At 31.6% G+C, this 22,720-nt stretch overlaps 2 protein-coding genes across 5 annotated transcripts in view; one reads left to right on the forward strand and one right to left on the reverse strand.

Annotated features, from left to right (window-relative positions):
* Positions 1 to 12,952, reverse strand: part of LOC113517888 (uncharacterized) — a 33,130-nt gene extending 20,178 nt beyond the window's left edge. The window contains exon 1 of the mRNA XM_026902634.3: positions 12,706 to 12,952. Within this exon, the coding sequence (XP_026758435.1) occupies positions 12,706 to 12,858 (153 nt within the window). The 5' untranslated portion in view covers positions 12,859 to 12,952. The remainder of the gene's footprint in view (positions 1 to 12,705) is intronic.
* The window catches only part of LOC113518531 (E3 ubiquitin-protein ligase MYCBP2), a 162,209-nt gene that overhangs the window by 102,280 nt on the left and 37,209 nt on the right, over positions 1 to 22,720 (forward strand). For all 4 annotated transcript variants that reach the window (XM_031911492.2, XM_052896688.1, XM_031911494.2 and 1 more), the window contains exon 35: positions 22,125 to 22,353. In XM_031911492.2, the coding sequence (XP_031767352.2) occupies positions 22,125 to 22,353 (229 nt within the window). The remainder of the gene's footprint in view (positions 1 to 22,124; positions 22,354 to 22,720) is intronic.

Below are 22,720 nucleotides of genomic sequence, written 5' to 3' on the forward strand. Positions count from 1 at the left end.
TCAAAAATAGAAAATTGACATTAAACGTACATATGTAGGTTCACTATCTACTAATCTTCTTATTCCTAAAAACCAAAATATTCTCCAAAGATTTACCTTTAGTCTTCAAATTTGGAATTTAATGGAAAAGAAAGACACAACATTTTAATAAGTAAAATAGATTTATGAGAGGTTTGATGTTTTTATAAGTGAGTGAGAAGGCATTCACCAAAATTAATTACTAATAAGAGGTTTGCGTAGGTGAAGCTGTAGGAACGTAGGAATCATCTAGATTATTAATATAAATGAGGCCTATAAAATCAAAGGCAGCTAAATGCCATAAAATCGATTTCATTTTCTCTCTGTACTAATATTTCTCTAAATTAAAAGTTCTATTAATTAAAATTCAAATTATTACTAGTATTCTAATTTTCTTCAATCTGGTTTAAAATATAGAATATCGTTCCTATTCTTTTTCTCTTCAGGTCCTTGACAGACTTTGATTTAGCTGTTTTTGATTTTATAGGCCTCAAATAGCCTTAAATTCAATAATTTCATTAAAACTGATTACGTAAATAGCATAAGTGTAATGTTTAATTAGATCTCCACCTAGCTACTTATTGAATTTTATAATATCAATCGTCTGTATTAATATAAAACAGCGCAACAAGTCGCTGCAAATTGCAATCATCTCGTACAGAAAGAGGCAATGACTCAACGTAACTCGAAGAGAAAGTGCTAACGTAACATTAACATGTGAAATTTTAACAACATTAATTTAACTATTATTACTAAATAATTAAAGAGAGAGAGAGGGTAATACCATTATTTGCAACTTCATAAATGTGTAATTAGCTCGCAAATTATCCAATACTTGATGCCTATAAACTATACAAGTTTATTGTAGGAGTACATTGGTTAAGTATTCAGATTTTATTGAATTATTTAATACTATAATTATAAAATTAAACATTCCTATGTAATGTTGCTATCCAAATATTGTACACATACTATTATTAGTAGTCGTATCTTATCGTAGCAATGTCTTAAGATTGTCAAATAAAACGTTGATAGTAGTGGGTGTGTTTGATATGCCATCAGAGTTAGTTAATGTTTTCTTTGTTAAGTTTAAAAGAATAAAGCGCTATTTTACTATATATAAAATTGTAATTAGACGATGCATGCACATGGTATAAATAAAAAAAAAAAAAAACAATATGTAAGGAATTTACAAACTAAATGAAATGATAATTAATGTATTAGTATTGTGCAATTCTTATTTTATTAACTGATTTATTCTAGATAATTTTCAGTTTTTTAATAACAGTTGTCACACAATTAAAACTTGTGAAATAAGATTTAAAAATGACATTACATATATTATATTAAAATCGAGCCAAATTTTATTTAAAGATAATAAAGTTAATCCATATCATCCATATACCATTTTTATTTCTAAATCTATCCATTAATTTTCTTTTGATATAATATACTGACACTATCGGCTATCAGGTGAGTATATGTTTTTTTTTAAATGAGTATTTGTTTTATTCAAAATTCGCTCTATTTCTGTTTAGTATTTTTTTATTTTATTTAATACTTTATTGTACACATTAGTTATATAAATATGACAGAGGTAAACAAAAGTACAAAGGCGAGCTTAACTCTGATAGAGTTTTCTTCCAACAAACCCAAAGTGGAAAGGAGCATCAATGTCAGCGGATACAGCAGTGTACAATTTTTAAACTGTATTTTGTATCTGTTTTATAAGTTGAGATTTTGTCGCAATATGCAATCTTTTTTTTATAATTTATAAAAATTTCCATATTTTTTTATTAAATCATACTTAATAGCGTCAGTTTTGATTTAGCAAGTATATTTTTCTATCAAACTGGGTTTGTTATATCTTATTTTACTTTTTATATCAATTGTTCCATTATTTGAACATTAGGAATTCGTACCTATGTGACCTTTATACATGAAGGTAGATTATTTTAAAAACCTATTTGTTTCGTTTTGTTTTAATTTGATGGTAAATAAGATATTTATTTTTATTTATGAGTTTACGAGAATTATTATAGTACATTGGAAATGAAATATTATTTATTAAAATTATCGTTCGTACACAAGTACACTATTAATATATTCGACGATATTTTATTAAATAACTAACTGCACATTTATAAACTACATGAAATGATAATTATTGTATTGTATTATTATTGTTGTATTGGTAACTCATTATCTGATTTATTCTAGATAATTTTCAATACTTTACTAAACTAACACTTGCCACATAACTTGTGCAATAGTATTTGAAAATGACATTACAAAATCGACCCAAATGTTACTTAAAGATAATAATGCTATTAGTTAATATTAGATGTATGTATCAATCCTAATATTATTATAATTTGTTTCTTTAAAACAACGTAACATTGGCCGCGCTCGTCGCAGGAAGCGATCAGTACTTTTTTTATGGGTTGTCCGTTGCTCCCGAGACGCGAGAGTCGAGACGTGTTACGTTGCGGATGTATACGGATACCAATGTGTTATTTTTTAAAACTCCAAAAGCTTCTTTGTTACCGTTACTTTAGTTACCGAAGATGAAGATATATTCCAATACTGCAACTGAATGCGTAACGAACAGACCTCCAATGGTTGGTTTTTGACTAATAGCCCAAGATAAGATTTTTTTTTATTAAGTTCATCTCCCTTCGACGTTACAAGTGTAAGGCAACAGGTGCAGTCATGGTACTTTTTAAAGTTTCATTCACGTCACGTTTTTCGAACACTATGCGCTACTAAGGTTTTGTATTGGGCAATAGCTTGTCATAGACATGCTTGTTACTTATGTAAATTACTAGTTTTTATATGCGTTCATTTAGATTTGATATTTTATGATTACATATTAAAAATAGCGTTTATTTTATCTTTTATTAGTGTTCACGGTATCCTCATAGGATACCCCGTGAATACAAAATCGATTTATTGGAATCTATTTATTGAGAGAAAATCACTGAGAGGCATTTATTCTTGTCAATTTTAGAATGGTCAATTTATGTAATGGTTTTTGTATAGCTAAATGGGTGCAGTGCAGATGGTTAATGCTCCATGCTCCATGTAGAGACAATGAGAGGGGTCGAAAGACCTTCTATGACTGTAGTAATTAACTTCCGGTGTTACTGGGGACACAGTGGACACAACTGTGTTAGTTTTGTTGACCGCCAGTACCGTCACATTGGTATTCGGTTGCTATCTGATTTTTGTGTACTTTTTGTATACATTTTTGATGCGGTTCGTATTATCAAATGTCTTTTAAAAGTTGTTTTCACGGGCATTTAATGTCTTGAAGTAACTCAATGCTAACTGAAGTATTATTAATGAACATATTTAGTGCATATTACATTAATGCATATTTGTATCATTATGCATTTGGAAATTATTAAGGAATAATAAAAAAAAACAAGTTGTAATTTGGATAATTGGATTAACGATTGATCATTATGAATTTATTAACATATATTATAGATATTTTGATTAATATAAATCTATTTTATTTTCTAATCTTGTTGATTTTTTATTATTAGTATATTTTTCTTAATTGTTATATATGTAATTGTCTTATAATTGTTTAACAAGAGCGGTGCCCTTACAAAAATAAACAGATGTAGATGAGTGGATGTCTATAATTGAATTACATACATATGTACATATTTTGTAAGCCGATTATTAAAACAAATAAACACCTAACATGATTCACGGTCTGTTAAATATTTTTGAAGACCTACAATTATAGAGTGTATATTAGTATCTATTGTCTTCTCTGAATTCTATTCGTAGATATACTGATTCATAATTTCCTTTTACTAGTGTCTGGCTTATTATTATTTTTTTTTCAATGAATCATGTTTTATGAATAATTTGATTGAAATAAAATAAACCAGCAACTTTTATTTGTTTTGCATAATATTATTTTTATTATTACTTTTTTGTTATGATTGAACTTCCTCAAAAAGTTGCGGGTTCCAATCAAACCGAAACATTTTTTAGGCACTTTTTTTTGTACAATTTCAAGATTTAATTTATGTCTTAACTTTAACGCATTGCATATATTTTGGTGTTTCGATTAATGGAAAAATTTAATTGTTACATAAGTTTATGTCTTCTTTATTGTAATTGTAAAAAAAAGATACAACCATTAGTTTAATAACTTGTTAGCAAGGGTGTGCTTATCTCTAAAACAGATCTCTTCCAGCCAACCTAATGCAGTGAGAGAGAAAACGATAAAATTTATAGGATTTTTTACTTAAAAATATATTTTAGTCTGTGTGAAAAAACAGGCGATTATTTTAAAAAGACCAATCTAGCAATAGTTTATTCAATCGATATGACAGTATTAAATTGTTCTTCTCATCAATTTCCGACTAGAATAGGTAAGTACGTCGACAATTCTGATTTGTACAATTATTTTTGCAATCTATAGGCTTGTTAGTCTCGTTGCCGAGGTTATCCCTAGAGACTATAGCATGGAGTTCTTCAAAAAGGACGTAATAAGATTTCTTAAGGGTCGACAACGCGCGCGTGACATCCCTGTTGTACAGCACCCCTGTTGTACGTTGTTGCAGGAGTCCATAACCTACGGTAATCGTTACCGTTAAAGACGGGCCATGTGCTTGTTAGTCCCACGTAAAGCCAATAGATATCAATATATGTATATTAATTACTCTACAAAAAAGCAACTTCAATCGTAAATACGTTTTGTAGGTTGTAAATACTTGAATTTGATCCTACATTATATATATTTGAAAAAAATAATATGGCTTCGTTTGCTTTCATACCTATAGATATTGCTTCGCAACAAACAGTTCTTTGTTCCATAAAGATGAAAGGCAGCTTCAATCGCCACAAAATTAAAAGGAAACGAACACAGGAAGCCCTATCGATTGTAAAGAGAATTATTAATTAAATATTGTAAAAAAAGATTCTGAATTGATGGTGTATAATAAATGACGTAGCCCCAAAATAAAATTCAGTCAAAATTGAGAATCTTCTTTTAGAAGATGCTTAAAAACTACAAGATATCTTCCATTATGTACCACCACAATAAACCCCAGTGGGTCAAAGTAGCACAGAAATTAGGTTTTCCAACATAGTTTCAGTTTCCGCCGTAGTTTCTCTAAAAATCGTGCAGAAACGCCAAAACCGAAAGTTCGGTTGGACAATAATATGTATATACAGATATATCTAAATTGTTATGATTTTATTTAAATCGAAATCGCTGTTAAAAAACTACTTCTTTTTTTCAAACAAGTAACCACGTTATTATGCTTGTTTTGCTCTGATAGTGCGAAGTTTTAAAAAAAAAGTATTTTTGTTGTACTGTTTGAAAGGCAAGCAGGCACACAAGCATATACTATCCAAAATAAAATAAAGAAATCCAAGAATTATATTCTAATTATTTTTGAAAAAAGGTCATTACATAGCGGTATCGCTCTCTATCATGGTTACTGTTTCTGACCTATTGTTTGACCGTCCCCTACTTATTGGATAGTAAACACGGCACAACCATGATTATGGGTTATACGAATTGCCCGCGCTCCACCGGCACCGCTCAGACAATACACGCGGTCGTTGACATATATTGCTATTTTCTCTAAATTTTGAACTGACGCCAATCTGGTGAAACTTTACAATTTAGTAGTATGTACGATATTATTTTGATATCATTAATATCAATATAATTAACGTAATATAGAACTATTGATCTTTTTACCTTAGACATCATGATTTATTGGTTGAAATGATATCAATTAATAAAAAAGTAATGATATAACTGAAATGGGAAAATTTAAATTAACGAAAAAATCGACAATAAATTATACTGAAATTAATCATTTATTTAATTTGGAATAAGCATTTGTAATGTAAAGCATTGTTGTCAGTATTAAAACCATATAAATAACAATAAAAAGTAGTAGAATGAATAGTCTTTTTAAAGATTGATATGATCAGAAAGCGATTAAATACACAGTTGACTACCGAGAATAGAATAAAGAGACATTTCGAAGATCACAAATAATACTAGAATAAGGGCAGAAGATGAAAACCATTATGCATATGTTTTGTTTTAGACACACATCTAACAATCACATATTACTAGAGCATGTGAAAGGAAAGCAGTTTTTGGTTCCGATAACAACAAAATAAATTGTAGTTGACATCATGTCATTGCCTTGATAATGAAAAGAAATCGAGATAACCAACTGTAACTATTTTATATTTTTTTTTATAGTTATTCCAAATCAGTGAGATAATAATTTAAAAATAATGTATTTTTTTTTTATTTTGTTGTATCTTTCTTAACAAGTTATATGTGGTTATGGTAAAGAAGACCTGAAATGTTGCAGAAAGTATAAGATAGCTTGGGGATATTTGGTAGTCTCTGGGGAGGCCTATATCTAGTAGGTAACAATGAATACGATACCCCGTACTAGTAAACACAGTATAGGACGACTCTCTTCTAGATGGAGTGACGAGTTCATTTTGCAGGTAGTGGATGCTGGTGACTCACGATTGTTCCTTATGACAATCTATGGTCCCCCATAGATTGTCATAAGGAACAATCGTCAAAATAAAAAAAATAAGGTCCATGTTCAGCAGTGGGCAGATAATGATTGATATAGTGATGTTAAAATGATACTATGTAGACTACATTTTATGTTATTTGCATTTATTTCTTAGTTGATGTTTAATAATGTTGTACTACTTTAATAGTTATTTTTCATGACCTGTTGTAATCTTATATATTTAATTAAATTGTTTTCACTAATCGATAAATATTATTAATATCATAAATAGAACGGTAAAGGAATGTACACGTGCACCAATTCATGTAAATATTTACAATACTGACTAATTGCAATTTAACACCACAAACCCTCATAAGTTTATGCATCTTAATTGTTATAGAAACTTTCGAAGTAAACTAGAAACATGACCCAATTTCTAAATATATCAATATAATCTTATGATTCAATGGAGTACCACGAACGCGAAGGATTAGTACGTTTTGTTTGTAAACAGGTCTTAAAATTAATGTAATACAATGTTGAATTTCCGTGTGCCCCGTTGCACTAACATTGAAAATATCGTGAGAGAATGCGATTTGTATTAAGTATTCGCGAACTAGTCAAATTTGCCGGCGCCGCCGCCCTCGACCACCACAAATAGCACAGACTGGCGGCGCCCGCGTCGCCTGATCTCGCGCTCTTAGGGTAGATTTATATTGTCGATCACGGTGCGGTCTCGGTCTGATAAAGTATTATCACAGTATAAAAAACTACTTTTCATACAGTAGTTTCCCGAAGGAATCTATATAGGGTAACATTTGAGGGAAGGCAGGGGCGGTGAGTTACCGAGTTGCTATACATTCACTCGGTACCTGCCAAAAGTTAACGCATGCATTAATATATTTGCCTAATTTATTATTTTGGACATTTTTTTTTGATCGAGTTCTTTTTATACGGCGTTGTATGATTAGGTTATTTACAATCTATAATATTTATCTAAAAATAATATTTTTAATTCTATAGAAAGTTTTGGGGGATTTTATGCAAGTTTGGTCAATTTTTGTCAAATTTGTCAAATTGTTATTGCATTTACTAATTTGGTTTTAATTTTATATTGAAGGAGAATTAACTTGACCAAACTCAGGCATTCTTGGCCAAACATAAAGTATAGCTTAGATACTTTGGTCTAATATAGTCAATATTAGAACAAAGTATCCAAGCTAAACTAAACTTGATTTAAGGAAGCAAACTGGACTAAACTTGGCCCAACTTGACCAAACTTGGCCAAGTTGAAACAAACTTAGCTATACCAATTACACCACTTAACTATACCAATCTCAATTAAAATGATCAAACAGCTCAATTTAACCAAACTTGACTAAACTGACCTAACTTAGCCAAATTGGGACAAACTTGAAACATATTAGCAGTTAACTGTTCACTGCTGAACATAGCCTTCTCCCATAAGAGGGGTTCCAAACTCGTATAAACTGGCCAAATTTAGTCAAACATGTCTAAAGTTACTAGACTCGATGCGACTCGACTGAACTTAATGAAACTGACTTATTGATTTAATAAAGTTGAGTCGCGTAGTACTTAGAATTTAGTTGAATTTAAAATTTAGTTTAGAATTTAGAATATTCAAAAATAGTCAAATTCGCAGTACGAAATTAATCAGAAATGATATTTTTATCGAATGTGAAGACAAGAATAATATATATATATATATATATATATATATATATATATATATATATATATATATATATATATATATATATACATATATATCTTCTCGTCTTGAAATTGGTTGGAAATAAATGTGACATCCTTTGCGACGAATGTAGCATGATCACAGATATCTATGAGCGATTAACCACTGCGTGAAAACCCCTTACACTGTGGTAATATCAAGGAGAAACACTACGAAATTATTGTTTTAACCGGAATTTGACTATTGTACTCGTAGATGTCAGTGAATGCAGGTGGCTTAGGACCGTTACTTATGGCAGTCTATAGGTGAGCCCTATGTCCAGCAATAATGTAGATGTTACTAACGACCCGCCTTAATTTCGCACGAGTAGTAGAATATATATTTGTTGCATCAGTTTGTTGCGTCGAGTATGAATTAGATGGGTATAGTAAGCAAAACTTAAAGATAGATATATACCATCGCAGTTTTTTGTAAACCTTTAAAAGAGAAACAATCTCACCATACATTTTTTGTAAATTATATCTTAACTACTATACTAAACGGATTAGGCAGCGTTTTAGATGAAAGTTTTCAGTCGACTTGATTTCTTCCAACATCTTGAACAATTATCGTCATATTTCAACAAATTAATACAACAATATTAAACTATAAAGAATAAAGAAACCGCATTGAAATCCGTGGCGTGGTTATAAAGATCTAAGCGTACAGACGGCGGGAAGCGACTTTGTTTTATAATTATGTAAAGATAAATAAAGAATGGTAATATCATATGAGGGTACTATGGGCATTACAGATTATTTTGCGGTGTCCGCAAAATACTTATCTAAGCGTACAGACGGCGGGCAGCGACTTTATACTATGTACTGATGAATACACACATTGAGAGTTAATTCTGAACCATCATTCACTGTAATTTAAAATTTTCATTTGATATTACAGCGTAATGTTTCTAAATTATAAATATAATTTAAGTATATTCTTATAGCATCAGAGCTGCTTTAAATTTTATTCTAGATCTAATACTATAATTTATATCAGCCGTTATTTGCCCACTACTGAATATAGGCTTCCCCCAAAAGGGGGGTTTTGTGAGTAGTTGCCAATCGTAGCAACTACTTACAAAACCCCCCACGAGTTGGCAACCGCAGTTAGGCTTTGATGATGTTTTAAGAGGGACACTTACTGGCCGTCCCTCGACCGTTAATATATAATAAATACCTAAAGTTAATTTTAGTGTTATATCTCTTTCTTTGCGCTATTTTCCAAATTTAAATGAAAGTGACACTTCGTCATAGTCGTAGAATACTGACGGATCTGACAAAGATTACATATAAAGATCCGTCAGTACTCCGTCTAATACTACGTCAATTAGTATTAATCCGTTAGTATTTGATGAATAAAGAGGTTAATATTGAAATTTTTATTTCTCTCATACAATATTCTAAATATCTGTACGTTAGAATATATGTATTACTTTTTTTTTTTATTTATATATGATTTTCCTCATAATCGGGACAACTGATTTGTGCATTCTCCTCTATCCAGTTTTATCCTAGGCCATGCTCTTGACCTTCCTATACAGCATTGACAATACAATTTTATTCAAACTAATGCACTCAAAGAAGTTATCGACAAAAGATATGATCGTTAGTTCAGTTGAGCTACGAGTACGCACTGTGAATAATGAGACCGTTAACTTGTGATAATATGCAATCGTGTAACACACAATGGTAAATATGTTTGGCCTGTATGTGTGCGTTGTAATTGTTACGTTGAATTAATTATTGTGGTCTGTGGTCTAATGCTTTTATTTCGCTATCATGGTTTATATATATTATTAGCCGACCCGGCAAACGTTGTTCTGCCATAGAAATTATTTCTGGACAGGGAACACCTAGTGCTATGAAATATACTTTAAAAAATGAATAAATACATAAAAAAAAACAGTCGAGCAGTTTTGAGCAGTGTCATGGAGTGCGACCCCAAACACCGTGACAAAAGATTTATGTATATATAGATATCACCAGTCACCTTTTTTTAGCTACTTTTTTCCATTTTTTTTTTATTTTTACTGATCGTCAATATTTTCAGTTATCTTTTTTAAGGTTCTGTACTAAAAATATATAAAGGAACCTTTACGATGCGACTTCTTTTTTCTGGCCGTCTGTCAACCATTAAGCGCTATATCTCAGCAACTACTAATGCTATCGATTTGAAATTTTGAATAGTTTATATATTGTTGGACCACATATATCGGAATAGAAATAATTATATTATTGCAAAAAAAAGTCCTTTGGGGTACTCAAAATTTCAAACTAGACCTACTGGTCCAGACGGGGTATTATATGAAAGGACTTCATTTGTAAATTTTAAATCTAATTTTTTTTCGTTATCAGCATAGTTTTGTCTTATGATCGAAAATATGAGAAAAGGAACCCCCCGCCCCCCACCATCTCTGAAGTCTGTGAAGTGAAAAATCTAAAATAATTACATTTTATAAAGGTAGGTATATATAATTGTTACAGGAAAAATAAAACGATGTTTTTATCTACTACAGTTTTTGCGATATTATCAAAAAAGCTCCAGACATAGTATATACTTACTTAGAAATTACGAATTGTGGTATCAGTAATAACTATTTTTAGGTGTCTATTTCTTATAGAATTGCAATACAGGTATTTTATCTTTTATCTACATATGTACGGAACCTTTGGTGTTCGAGTTCAACTCGCACCTGCCTGATTTTTTTATTTTTTGTAACACAGAATGGTAAACAAGCAGACCATCTATATCCTCACCAGTGTTTTTATTTTTTCATATAACTTATGGTAATAAACAATTTGAAATGATAGAAAATGGTATTTGTTGTCTATAGTCATGAACGGTACCTGTTGATCTTTATAAACGCTGAACATTTAATTTGTTCAATAACCATGATATTTTGTAACGGAGTATGAGACAGAATTGTTAACTTTGTAGTTAAATGTAATAAATAAATAAAGTAAAAGTAATGAAAGATATTATTATGTCTCTTTCACATGTTATGCATGCAAGATTATAAGATTGTAATGTTAGCACACAGTATACGTTTTTAGTTCTCCTTTGGTAAACAGGGGGTCTAGGGGAGAAAGAGATTGTTAGCAATGGAGTTTGACAGCTCCATTGCTAGTAATGTGCCCTATGAGGTCTACCTCCACATGATTCCCCCTGGAAACCGTCGTGAACAATTCTTGTTGAATACGTCGCGATGGGCTAACTGACCTGCTTCATTCATTCTCACCTATTATCTTTCACTGGTGCCCCGCCGGTGTATACCGATAGCGCGGGTGGGGTTACCATTCCATTATCACCCATAAAAAAACAAGGGGTCTACTCTGTAATAACATTCCAGATTTTCGGACTCAATTTCGTATTTTTGGTCGTATCGAAATTGGCCCCATAAATGGAGCTTAACATTTCGTTTGTCATAAATCCTTTCTTAATACTTAGTCCAAAAAATATATTTTAACATTTTTAAACACTGTGTATTATGTCCTTTTGACATCAAATTTGTGTTTCGTTCGGTCCCTAAATTATGGAAAATATTCTATAGTAGGCCCTTTGGGTCGAGGATCCAGCAAAAATTATACAAGTACTAGAACCATTCTAGTTTGTTATTCCATATATCTCATAGTTCAATAAAGTTAATTTTTTAATAATTCTCTACACATCTAATGTATAATATGTATACATTATGTAGGTATAATGTGATGTGCATAGAATTCACATTATGAATATGAAAATATACCTTCGGGGTTCGAGCCACAGGTAAATTTTCTTTGTATGCATTTTTTTCGCCAGATTCCCCTTATTTGTTTACAAATGTTAAACAATTATCCACCTTATTCATAAAAACTAAAATCTACTACCAATTTGTTTTAACTATTAAAGTGTTTTGTCTCTGTCTTTCAAACTGAGAAATTAGTGCAAAAGAAAAGGACAAAAACACTAATAGCAAAAATAGGTTTATGTGAGGTTTGAAGTTTTTATGAATAAGGAGGTTAAGTTCTTAAAAACCACTATTTTAAAGTAGGTAAATTGAACATGTGATTATCCTTAAGACATTTGTTTATATTATAACTACCTTGTTGTGTAAAGTCGTTTTTAATTACTTCTATAATACGAGTTGAAGTGTCGCCAATAGATATGAGACGCTGAAAAGTTAATGTCATTTTCTGAAATATCATTTATAAAATCATTAATAACAAGTTTTCAACTTCGTTAAATAACTAATATGGAGCTATCAAATGACCATATTTTGTTCAAAACTAAGTCGTTTCTAGAGATTTAAGTTGTGTTATTAGGTGTCATTAGTCAGCCTCTGTCCAAGAGCGTAATCGTAACACATGTGGTACAACTCGATCACTTTTGTTTGTCATAAACGAATGAAGAATTCGGTACCTGATTGGAGGGCACGGTGCAGGTCATGTTTATCCATGCTTGGTGTACTGCTGGGTTGCACTCGCAGTAGTCTCGTTGACACAAGCCTTGGAACTCTGCTCGTGTTAATGTGTGCGCCGCGACAAGTACGATTAACGCGAGGAGGCGCGACATGGTGCCGCGCTCGGCGCGACCAACCGCCCACTTCGGAAGTCATGCACAGACTGACTGAATGGCTCGCGCTTACAGCTAGCTCTGTGGGTCGCCGCCTGTTGCCTCTCGGCACGTTGTAGTGTTGATCTTTTATTGACGTTACCAATTATCGATGTCGATGATTCGATTATATTGGCAATTGGCTATGTTCACACTCCACGTGTTAATTATTACAATATTGTGCGAAATACATTATAATGGTAATTACGAATAATGTATCTAAACTATTAATTTGGTGGAGAAGTGATTTTACCTTGTCTAAGGTTGAATGAAGCCAACATGATTTCACAATTCCTTATAATGTTACTAATACTTGGTAATAATAATAAAAAAATATAATAAAATAATAAGTATTAATAAAATAATGTTTGTACTTACAGTCATTAAAATTACTTAATTTTTAACATGAAGTATCTTCTTTCATTTTTTTTTAATATTTATGTATAACTTAAAAATTGCTTAATATAATTAAGATATTAAATACACTTTTGTAAAATGTGTTTATATTATAGTATTAACATATTATTAGATACTTCTTTCTTTATTCAATGAAAAAGATATTTTTTGAAACAAACATTTTATTATTGAGCTTTTATAAACATAAGTAAAGATTAAATAATGTCAAAATATCCCTTACGTAGCGCTTTTTAAAATTTAGTCCTTGAAAAGCATTGACCTTGCTACATTATATGAATTTTAAGTTTTAGTGGATAGTCTCACGAGGAACCCCATATATTTTTATTTGCACCCAGGGGATACGGAATGTGTAACTGAATCTTAAAAAAAAAACATAGTGTTGATAAAGTTAGATGATTTCATCTTAATATGTCAACTTATAATTATAACCATATTTATTAATATTAGAACAATGAATAAATATTATTCTTTTAAGTTTGCTTGTATCATTTATGTGGGCGTACATGCTTCTATTCTTACAAGCGTGATGACGTAATTATTAAGATATTACTTTAACAATAAGAATGTATTCAACATAAGTCTACTTAATGAATCATTAACTTAAATACTTCAATACTTACGTGTATTGATAGTCAATTCCCGAGTATTGCCTAATATTTATTCGAAGTAGTTAGGTATTTATAATATATGGTTGTTAAGTATGAGCTTGTTACAAGTTACTTGACGATGGTATAAAAAAAAATTGCGAAATCTCAGTGAAACATATAGTTAAATTTTTCATGAATATATCACGTCTACCAGCTTAATGATTCTGTTTTAATAAAACCGAACTAGATTCAGTAAATATTCTAATGCATTTTTAACTTGAGGTAAATGATCGGAATATTTGTTTTTTTTTTATACAACTTAGAATGTAAACAAGCTAACGGCCCATCTGATGGAAAGTAGTAACCGTCATCTATAGACATGAGCAGTACCATGGACATAACAGAGTATACTGTTTCGCCAATGGCTTAGGTGTTATTCCTCTGTACCCTGTAAATTCACGCCATATTCCATCTTTTAAACCGAAACATAGCCATGCAAACACAACTGTTTCACGGCAGAAACACGAATGGGACAAAGGTGCTCAAGCAAATGACTTTTGTACAAAGTAGTCTAAGTAAGTCTAGTAGTAAGTAGTACGTCTGGTAAATAAGACTTTGATAATGTTATACTGTTGTTTGTAAATAGAAAATTTCCTTCTACTTTCTTATACCCGTATGTAATAATTAGGTAATGAAACACCTAATTATCAAGTTAAGTTCTATTTTCAAATATTATATTTACACTTAATTATCTGACAATAACACGTTTATTGATAAAAGAAATTATGATTATCATTTAATAGACTATATATTTACAGTAAACATCATATCGATAAGTTATCGATGATACGGCCAGCTCAATGCACACAGATATGGGGTACCTCGGTACTAGCTCTTTGAGTCGTTCTGAGATGCCACAGATGCACTCACACGCTGTCCTATGCCATGTAACATTGTCTTGATAACCCAAGACTAGTTCCCCATTACCATTGAGTTTGTTCCTATATCGATAAGATATACTCGTCTATTGTGTTATATGGTAATATTATAATTCACGACCTTAGAAGTCTATTGAAGCTGATCAACGTTAACCCTATTTAACATTTGTTTGTATACATAATAAAAAAGGTTTTACTTCTCAATGGATAGTAACATACTTAGTTGTTATTTTTTTATCTTATTTTACTAATGTAATAAAATTGTAACTAGACGGTATTTATACATGGTAGATATTTAATAAAAATTGATATGAGTGATCTTACTTGTAGAGAGTTACAGTGAAAAATAATATTTTTTAGACCTATGATATATGGTATATTATATAATACGTATAGATACAAGACGAGACATCCATTTTAATAGAAACAAAAACCGTATAAAAATAATATCAACATATATAATTTATGTGGCCAGACTTAAATTTACATTATGGCCACAAAGTTTCAATATTAATAACATCGATAGATGACAGCAATAATTTTTAGAAATTTCGTCTGTCTGTTAGTTTGTTCTGGCATTACACAATAACTGCAACACCAAATCGAATGCGGTTTTCACAGTTGTATTCGTAAAGTTGTAAGCTTAAAATTCGGTTTGTTATTCAATCAACACCGCGGGTAACTAAAATATTCTAGTAAAAAAAAAATTGACAAAAGCAACAGCTGTGCATCTCGCCCGTTCTTCTCATCTGAAATTGCATTCCGAACTGGGCGGTAGTTTAAAAAAATGCTTATTATATATTAGTTTACTTAAATAAACATTATTTATATATAAGTAAAAATATTGCATTCCATCTATATAATATATAGTATAAGAAGAAGGTAAATAATAATTACATTCTTACAGGGAATTTGTTTTAGTATAATTAAATTAACACAAGTAATACCAAAGGTACAGCCGTGTAATCCCGTCATAGAATGAGCCACCCCTTTCTTTCCCGTGGGTCTCGTAAGAGGCGACTCTTACGACGAGGGATGTGCAGCAGAGTCTTTTTAAACAAACTGTGGCATTCAACCCGCCTGCAAAGCATGCCAACTACTGGCAAAACCCCTAAGGGGGAGTCCTATATTCAGCAGTGTACAGTTAACGACTGACATGATGATTATGCATACATTTCACAAGTTCTTATCAGTAAGAAATTACTGTATAATTTGGTTGAATGCGCACTATCTTTAATAATTTTTTTTTTAACCTTATATTCATAATCTGTAATTTCTTTTTATTACATAGGATATTGCTGTAAGTGCTTTATATTATTCTCAATTTCGTGTATAATATAGTATATGTCATATATGTGTAAGTATATTTGTTATTCATATATATTTATTCGTTTATATATGTAATTTTAGTATGTATGTATATCAATAATTAGTAGTACCGCTTTCGAGTATTCTAACACTTCCCTATGGTTGACTGGGAGAGAATGCTTTTAGCATTAAGTCCGCCATGTACACATATTTGTACTAATGATTTAATAAATAAAAAAAAATTATATCGTAAATAAATGTCTTTGTCACGTTAGAAAATCAATATTATAAATAGAAATCTTGTATGTGATGAGTGAACTACGGCCATTCTTATTAACACAGCTTATTTATTAACCTATTTAGGAGCCTAGTTCTAAAACCACAACTACTGTATCCTTTTAAAACTATAATATTAGTTAAGAAACTACAGTTATGTTTTTACGAATAAATCTCATTTTATTTACCCATATTATTGTGGTACTTTGCAGTTAATCCTATCACTTGGAGAGAATTACATTTTTGAGTACCTAATCAGTTATTGACTACATCCACATTGCATATTATAATGATTGTATTCCATATATCCCACGTGTATACTTGAATTTTAAATCTTTCTGGGAATATTGTTACTCAAATATGTTTTTTTTTTATGGGTGAAAATGGAATGGTAACCCCGCCTGTGCTATTGGTATATTGTATACTGGCGGGGCATCAGTGAGGGATGTTGGATGAGGATGAAAGCAGGTCGGTTAGTCTATTGTGATAACGTTAACCACAACAGTTTTCAAGGGGAACCGTGTGAAGGTTGATCTGATAGGGTATATTGCTAGCAATTGCGCTGTTAAAACCCCTTTAAAAAAGCTCCCCTGGCTTCAAATACGTTATACGTACTCACTAAGAAAGAAAACTTCCATTATCAATGTTTGCTTTTATAGCAAAGCTCAATTCATAATTTGGCAGTAATAATATCAGAATGTCTGTTTTATAAGGACAAAATTGTTCTTATTATATTAGAGTTAAATTCGCCAGTAATCGAAGTCTCCCTCGCTCCTGAGACACCCATTATGCCAATTGCGCCTACGCAAATCTGAGTCTTTCATACAGCACGGACATACAATTAGGGTTATCAGATATACTTACTAATATTATGAATGTGAAAGTGAGTTTGTTTCTTACCTATTAGCGCCTTAATTGTTTAACCAATTACTATAAAAATTAGTATACACGTACTACTAGTATGTGGTATGGAGATGGGCATAGACTACTTTTTATCTTGGGCAGTAAACATATACTAGTCACGTGGACGAAGTCGCGGGTAAAAGCTAGTCATGCAATAAAAAATAAAATCTTGGATATGTCACACAATGCAGTCCAGTCTCAATTTATATAAAGTTTGCATAAATTAGGTAAATATTAAAAAAAATATGATTATAATCCCTAATGCGCTAGTTAGAGGCATATTTTTTAAATACAAAAACACCTTACACATCATCATTATCTCAGCCATTATTCGTCCACTGCTGAACATAGACCTATCTACATTCACTGACTCCGTGCAATGTATTTGAAGTCGTCACTCCATTTAGTGAGGGGTCGTCCTACGTTGCGTTTGCCCGGATAGGGTCGCCACTCAAGAACTTTTCTTCCTGATCGGTTGTCGGTTCTTCGAGCCACATAAACTGACATATCCAAGTTTTGTCGAAATTATCGCGTCACAGGAACACTCACTAAATGAAATTTGTAACAAATGATTGACTTTTGATTTGTGCTATTATTGGACATCAGCATCAGTCATTGTCTTACGGTCCACTCAATTATTCATTTGTTTGCATTTTCATTAAGTTCCATTGAAACGGACTAAACAAATGTTTGCATTGTGCGGGGTTTAAACCCGCAATCATTGGAAGGTGAAGTAACATTGCGGACCAGCTATACTGTTAAGATTTTTGGCACAATGTACAATAAAGAATAATATATCGAATTACAAGCGATATAGTTATAAATATCCATTTAATGTCAGAAGAAACTTTGTCGTATTCCAAGAAGTAAACATCGCGGTTTTACTCGGAAACTTATCGTGAAGTTCATAAGTTTCCGTGGGTTTTGCAAAATCCTTTGTTAATTAGTTACATCGTACAGGGATTATCGGTGCACGATTTTATGAAACCCCGACGCAAAAACAGGGGTGTTATAAGGTTGACATGTTTGTGAGTCTGTCAGTGTTATCGTAGCTCCTAAACGAATGGATCGATTGTGATGCGGTTTCTTTGTTTGAAAGCTAACGTGAACGAGATGGTTCTCAGCTAAAATTTATGAGGATTTGTTCAGGCGTTATAAGGTCAACGGTTTTTTATAAACTTTTAATGAATTCATAGTTATTTATCTGTGCTTGGTGATTGTATACTTGTCTATATTCGGCAATAAGAGAAAATTCTTTGTCTAGCTTCTAGCTATGTGTGTGACTTCTGGCGTTATCTTCTTCGCATGATCGGAACGTATTATTTGACTGAGATACGAAATATCCTTTTTCTTGATAAATAGCACGCGCACATCAAATTCAACTGTCAAAACTGAACCGGTAAATAATTATAATAATGCCAGAGGTTGACTCTATTATCGAGGATCTCTATAGGGCATTGTTGTTTCATTCAAATCGGGTCCCGGCTTTGATTCCCATTCAGACTATTTTAGGAAAGATTATTTTCAAAATTGACTCGGGTCCTCGTGTTTCTTTATTTGCTGTCTCTAACAATACCCTACTTAGAAAATGTGTGTATTGACTTATTTTATTTTATTTTTTTTATTATCTCATTTCTCATATAATATATGTAATAAAATTGTAAGTAGGCGGTGTCCGTACATGGAAGATACTTAAGGAAAAGTAATATAAGAGGTCTTAAGAGTTGTAAAAGTCAAATTAATATTTTTTTTTTTATAAATTTCGTCTATCTCTCTTCTTTATGTTTGTTCCAGTATCACACGAAAACTACTGTACTAAATAGCTTGTAGTTTTTACAGTTGTGTTCCTTAGGAATTTTACCTAAAAGATGGCAAAATGTATACCATCTTTTACGTGGTCTGTTTCATAATTTTTTCTTCTTCTCAAATCCACGCGCACGAAATAACGGACACAAAGCTTGTTTAATATAAATTAATAAATTGGTTATAATTTATTATTTAGCTAATTATATCTATAATGTTGAATATAAAAAAATAATATTAATAATAATAGTAGGTTCTAATCTGTTGGAATGACGTAACGCCTGTATTAGACATTTAAAAGGGAGGGAGGGAAGGTAAGGAAGGAAATGTTTCAAAACTCATGTCCAATTTAATCTATTTTAGTTTAATGTTTACGATACAGACTTAATTGTAAATGTAAAATCTGGGTCAGTAGTCTCAAGGGAAGCCAGCGCCTACCTCAAATCCTCTCTCTTAAGGTAGCACTCTATCAGATGAGGTCGTATCGAATTTTACAAATGTGACATAACACACTCTTACAATCAGTCACTGTAACGTAAACATATCATATGTGTATATGTTTATGTATGTTTCTACGTATACAGAGTAAATTTTTAGCTGTATTTATAAATGTAAAAGTTTGCAAAAGACTTATTGCCCTGAATAATTATTAAACAGGGGGTTTTGCCTATCAGTGTCATCAGTTTTACAATGTGTCTTATCTTCTCGTCGTTATGGATTTTTCCTTGTACAGTACAATACAAGTATATGCATTTTTGAGTACGTCTTATTGTATGTGGTTTTTGTGTTATTTATGTATTGTACACGAACCATACTAATATGTTTACACTTCTATTTTATCACGACTGTTTAATTTTAGAATGATACATTTGTATATTATAAAACTTTATTAGTTATTTAGAAAAAAATGACGGGATTTTTTCATTTACACACATTTTAGTTTGTCGAGTGAAATAAAAATGGAGCTAATGGGAAAAGATAGCTGAACAATAATTTTAAAAGTGATCTTTTCTTCAAAATTTTATCGCTCGGCTTCCAAATGCCTATCTATTACTGCAAATCTAATTACTGCAAGGCGATGGTACGCTAATTTTACCGTGGACGAGTTTCTTTAAATGGCGACATTTGTGGAGATCGTTATTGAATGCTACTAAAAAAAAGATGTCCACGTTGGAGAGGTTAAGGAAAGAAAATGGAAATGGTATTATCTATGAGATTATAATAATAATAAACTCTTTATTGCACTCAGTAGAGATGTATACAAGGAAGTATTTATACAGAATGTGCATATACAAAAGGCGGCCTTATCGCTAAAAGCAATCTTTTACAGACAACCTGGCATTAAGAATCGATAAGTACAGAGAGAAAGGTAGATGGCGCAAATCAGACACAATAAATGCATAAAAGGAATCAGACAAAATGCAAAATTATTCGGAAACATCAGGGAATGAATCAGATAAAAAAAAAATTATAACAAATTAAAAGTTAGAAAACTTTGTTGTCACTGTATCCCTCATAGACTGGGACGAATGTTGCTTAAAGAAGTTGCTTAAATACAAGTAGATATAACTACGGACATTGAAATGCAGTTAATTAAAGAGTATCAGAAGGCGAAGTGCGGATATATATTGTTTTAAATTAGGAAAAAAAAAAAAAACAAAATAGTAATCATGTGATTGGGTATTTCAAACAGAGGTGAGACAAAATTGAAGCGAGCGAGGAACGTGGATAAAAGATAATGCATTTTTGTTCCTCCAACGGGTCTTGTTGGCAAAGTTTTACATAAGGATCAAAGGAGTGTTAATGCTGAGTGGTAAACCATTTTTTTTTTATTTACTGTTCTAGATAAAATCAGAGACGACCGAGAAGTCACCTACTATTGTACCATGACTTCACACACAGCCAATAAAAAACTCAATTTTAACCTCCAAAAATGTCGACCAGGATGGATGGTTGTAATCTATCCATCATGCTACATATTTAAGATCTTCAACCGAGAAGCAGTTGTGTTTGCATGGCTGTGTTTCGGTTTGAAGGGTGGGATATGGCGTGAATTTACAGGGTACAGAGGAATAATACCTGAGTCCTCAGGAATGACAACGCATGGGAGGTATCATGGGCGAAACAGTATACTCTGTTATGTTTATGGTACTACTCATGTCTATAGGCAACGGTTACCACTTTCCATCAGGTGGGCCGTCAGCGCGTTTGCCATTCTAAGTTGTATAAAAAAATGAAAAAATGTTTAAATTCGATTAATAATAAATGCAATACTTTGATTTTATGTTGTTTTATTCATAAGTTACGCAGAACTTTTAGTGCGTATAATACAAAATTACAAATAGAAAAAATTATGATTATAGAATTTTTTTGTAAAAGCTGCCAGTACGTCATCAACATGGCGCCCCCCGGTGTTACGTATAATATATGCGAGAGGTGTTGACAAAAAAGCTGTCCAGTATCCACAGTACATACGCTACGCTCAGTTTAATAATTTACAAAGGAATTTATTATTATTATTTATTGTTATCTTAGATTGTATAGATTGTTTCCATACAAATACTTCGCTATAAAGAGGTCGAATTTAAATCATTACCAGTATTACTGTTTGTATTAAGTATGTGTGAGAAATTTATACTATAAGTTTAAAGTGAAAAATAGGAACGAAACAAAATTCTTACGAATCTATTTGAAAGAACAAAATAAACAGTGCATTTGAAATGACGCTTGTCTTTACTAATATAAGTATAGGCATAAAATATGATTTCGTTTTTAAATATTTCAAAAAGACCGCCATTTTAATACATGTATATTAATTTATAAGCAATATGTATATATGTATATGCATATCAGAAAAATAGTTCCAAATTCAACTTGATTTGGGAAATTTTTAACCTAATTACTTGCAACACTGAGAGAAAGCACTTTGTAGTTTGATAAAAAAAAAAAACTGGTAAAGTCTATCTATATAATCTAAGACTATTATTTTCAACAGGTGCATCTCCACCGAGCGTCAGTTCCTGTCAGATTTTGTGGCGGGCGCCGAGAGTACGGCCGGCGGCCGCCTGGCCCGTTGGCTAGCTCCGACTTCCCGAGTAGAACCCTCCAAATGCGAGATGAAGGCGCCAGCGACCCCGCCGCGGCCGTCGGCGAAGTCCACCTTGCCAATCACCGTCCGTGATCAGTATGGAGAGATCGTTGCGTCACCTGCTTTAAAAGTTGAGGTATATAATTTTTTTTATACCATATTATTAAGGAAACAAACAAGCTTACAACCCGCCTGGTGTTAAACGGTAGCCTATAGTGCGACACTAGTATGTTATATTTTTGTGCTTCATATGTATATACCATAATTAAGTAAATTCTGCTCTTGAATGTCATTTTTGGTGATATAAGTAATTATGCCGTTAAAATGTCATTAAAATAACTATTTATTTCTGTATAATTTTAATCTATCTGATTACCAAGTTCGAAATATATTTTATAATTTTTTGCGTATTCTAAAAAAGAAAAAATTCAATGTTTAAACCATAAAAGTAGATGATTAATGGTTAGTTGTCTTGCGACTATTAAGAACTGAACTGAATCGGT

The sequence above is a fragment of the Galleria mellonella genome, unplaced genomic scaffold (assembly GCF_026898425.1).
Source record: "Galleria mellonella isolate WM207_F2 unplaced genomic scaffold, CSIRO_AGI_GalMel_v1 utg33, whole genome shotgun sequence".
NCBI classification, from domain to species: domain Eukaryota; kingdom Metazoa; phylum Arthropoda; class Insecta; order Lepidoptera; family Pyralidae; genus Galleria; species Galleria mellonella.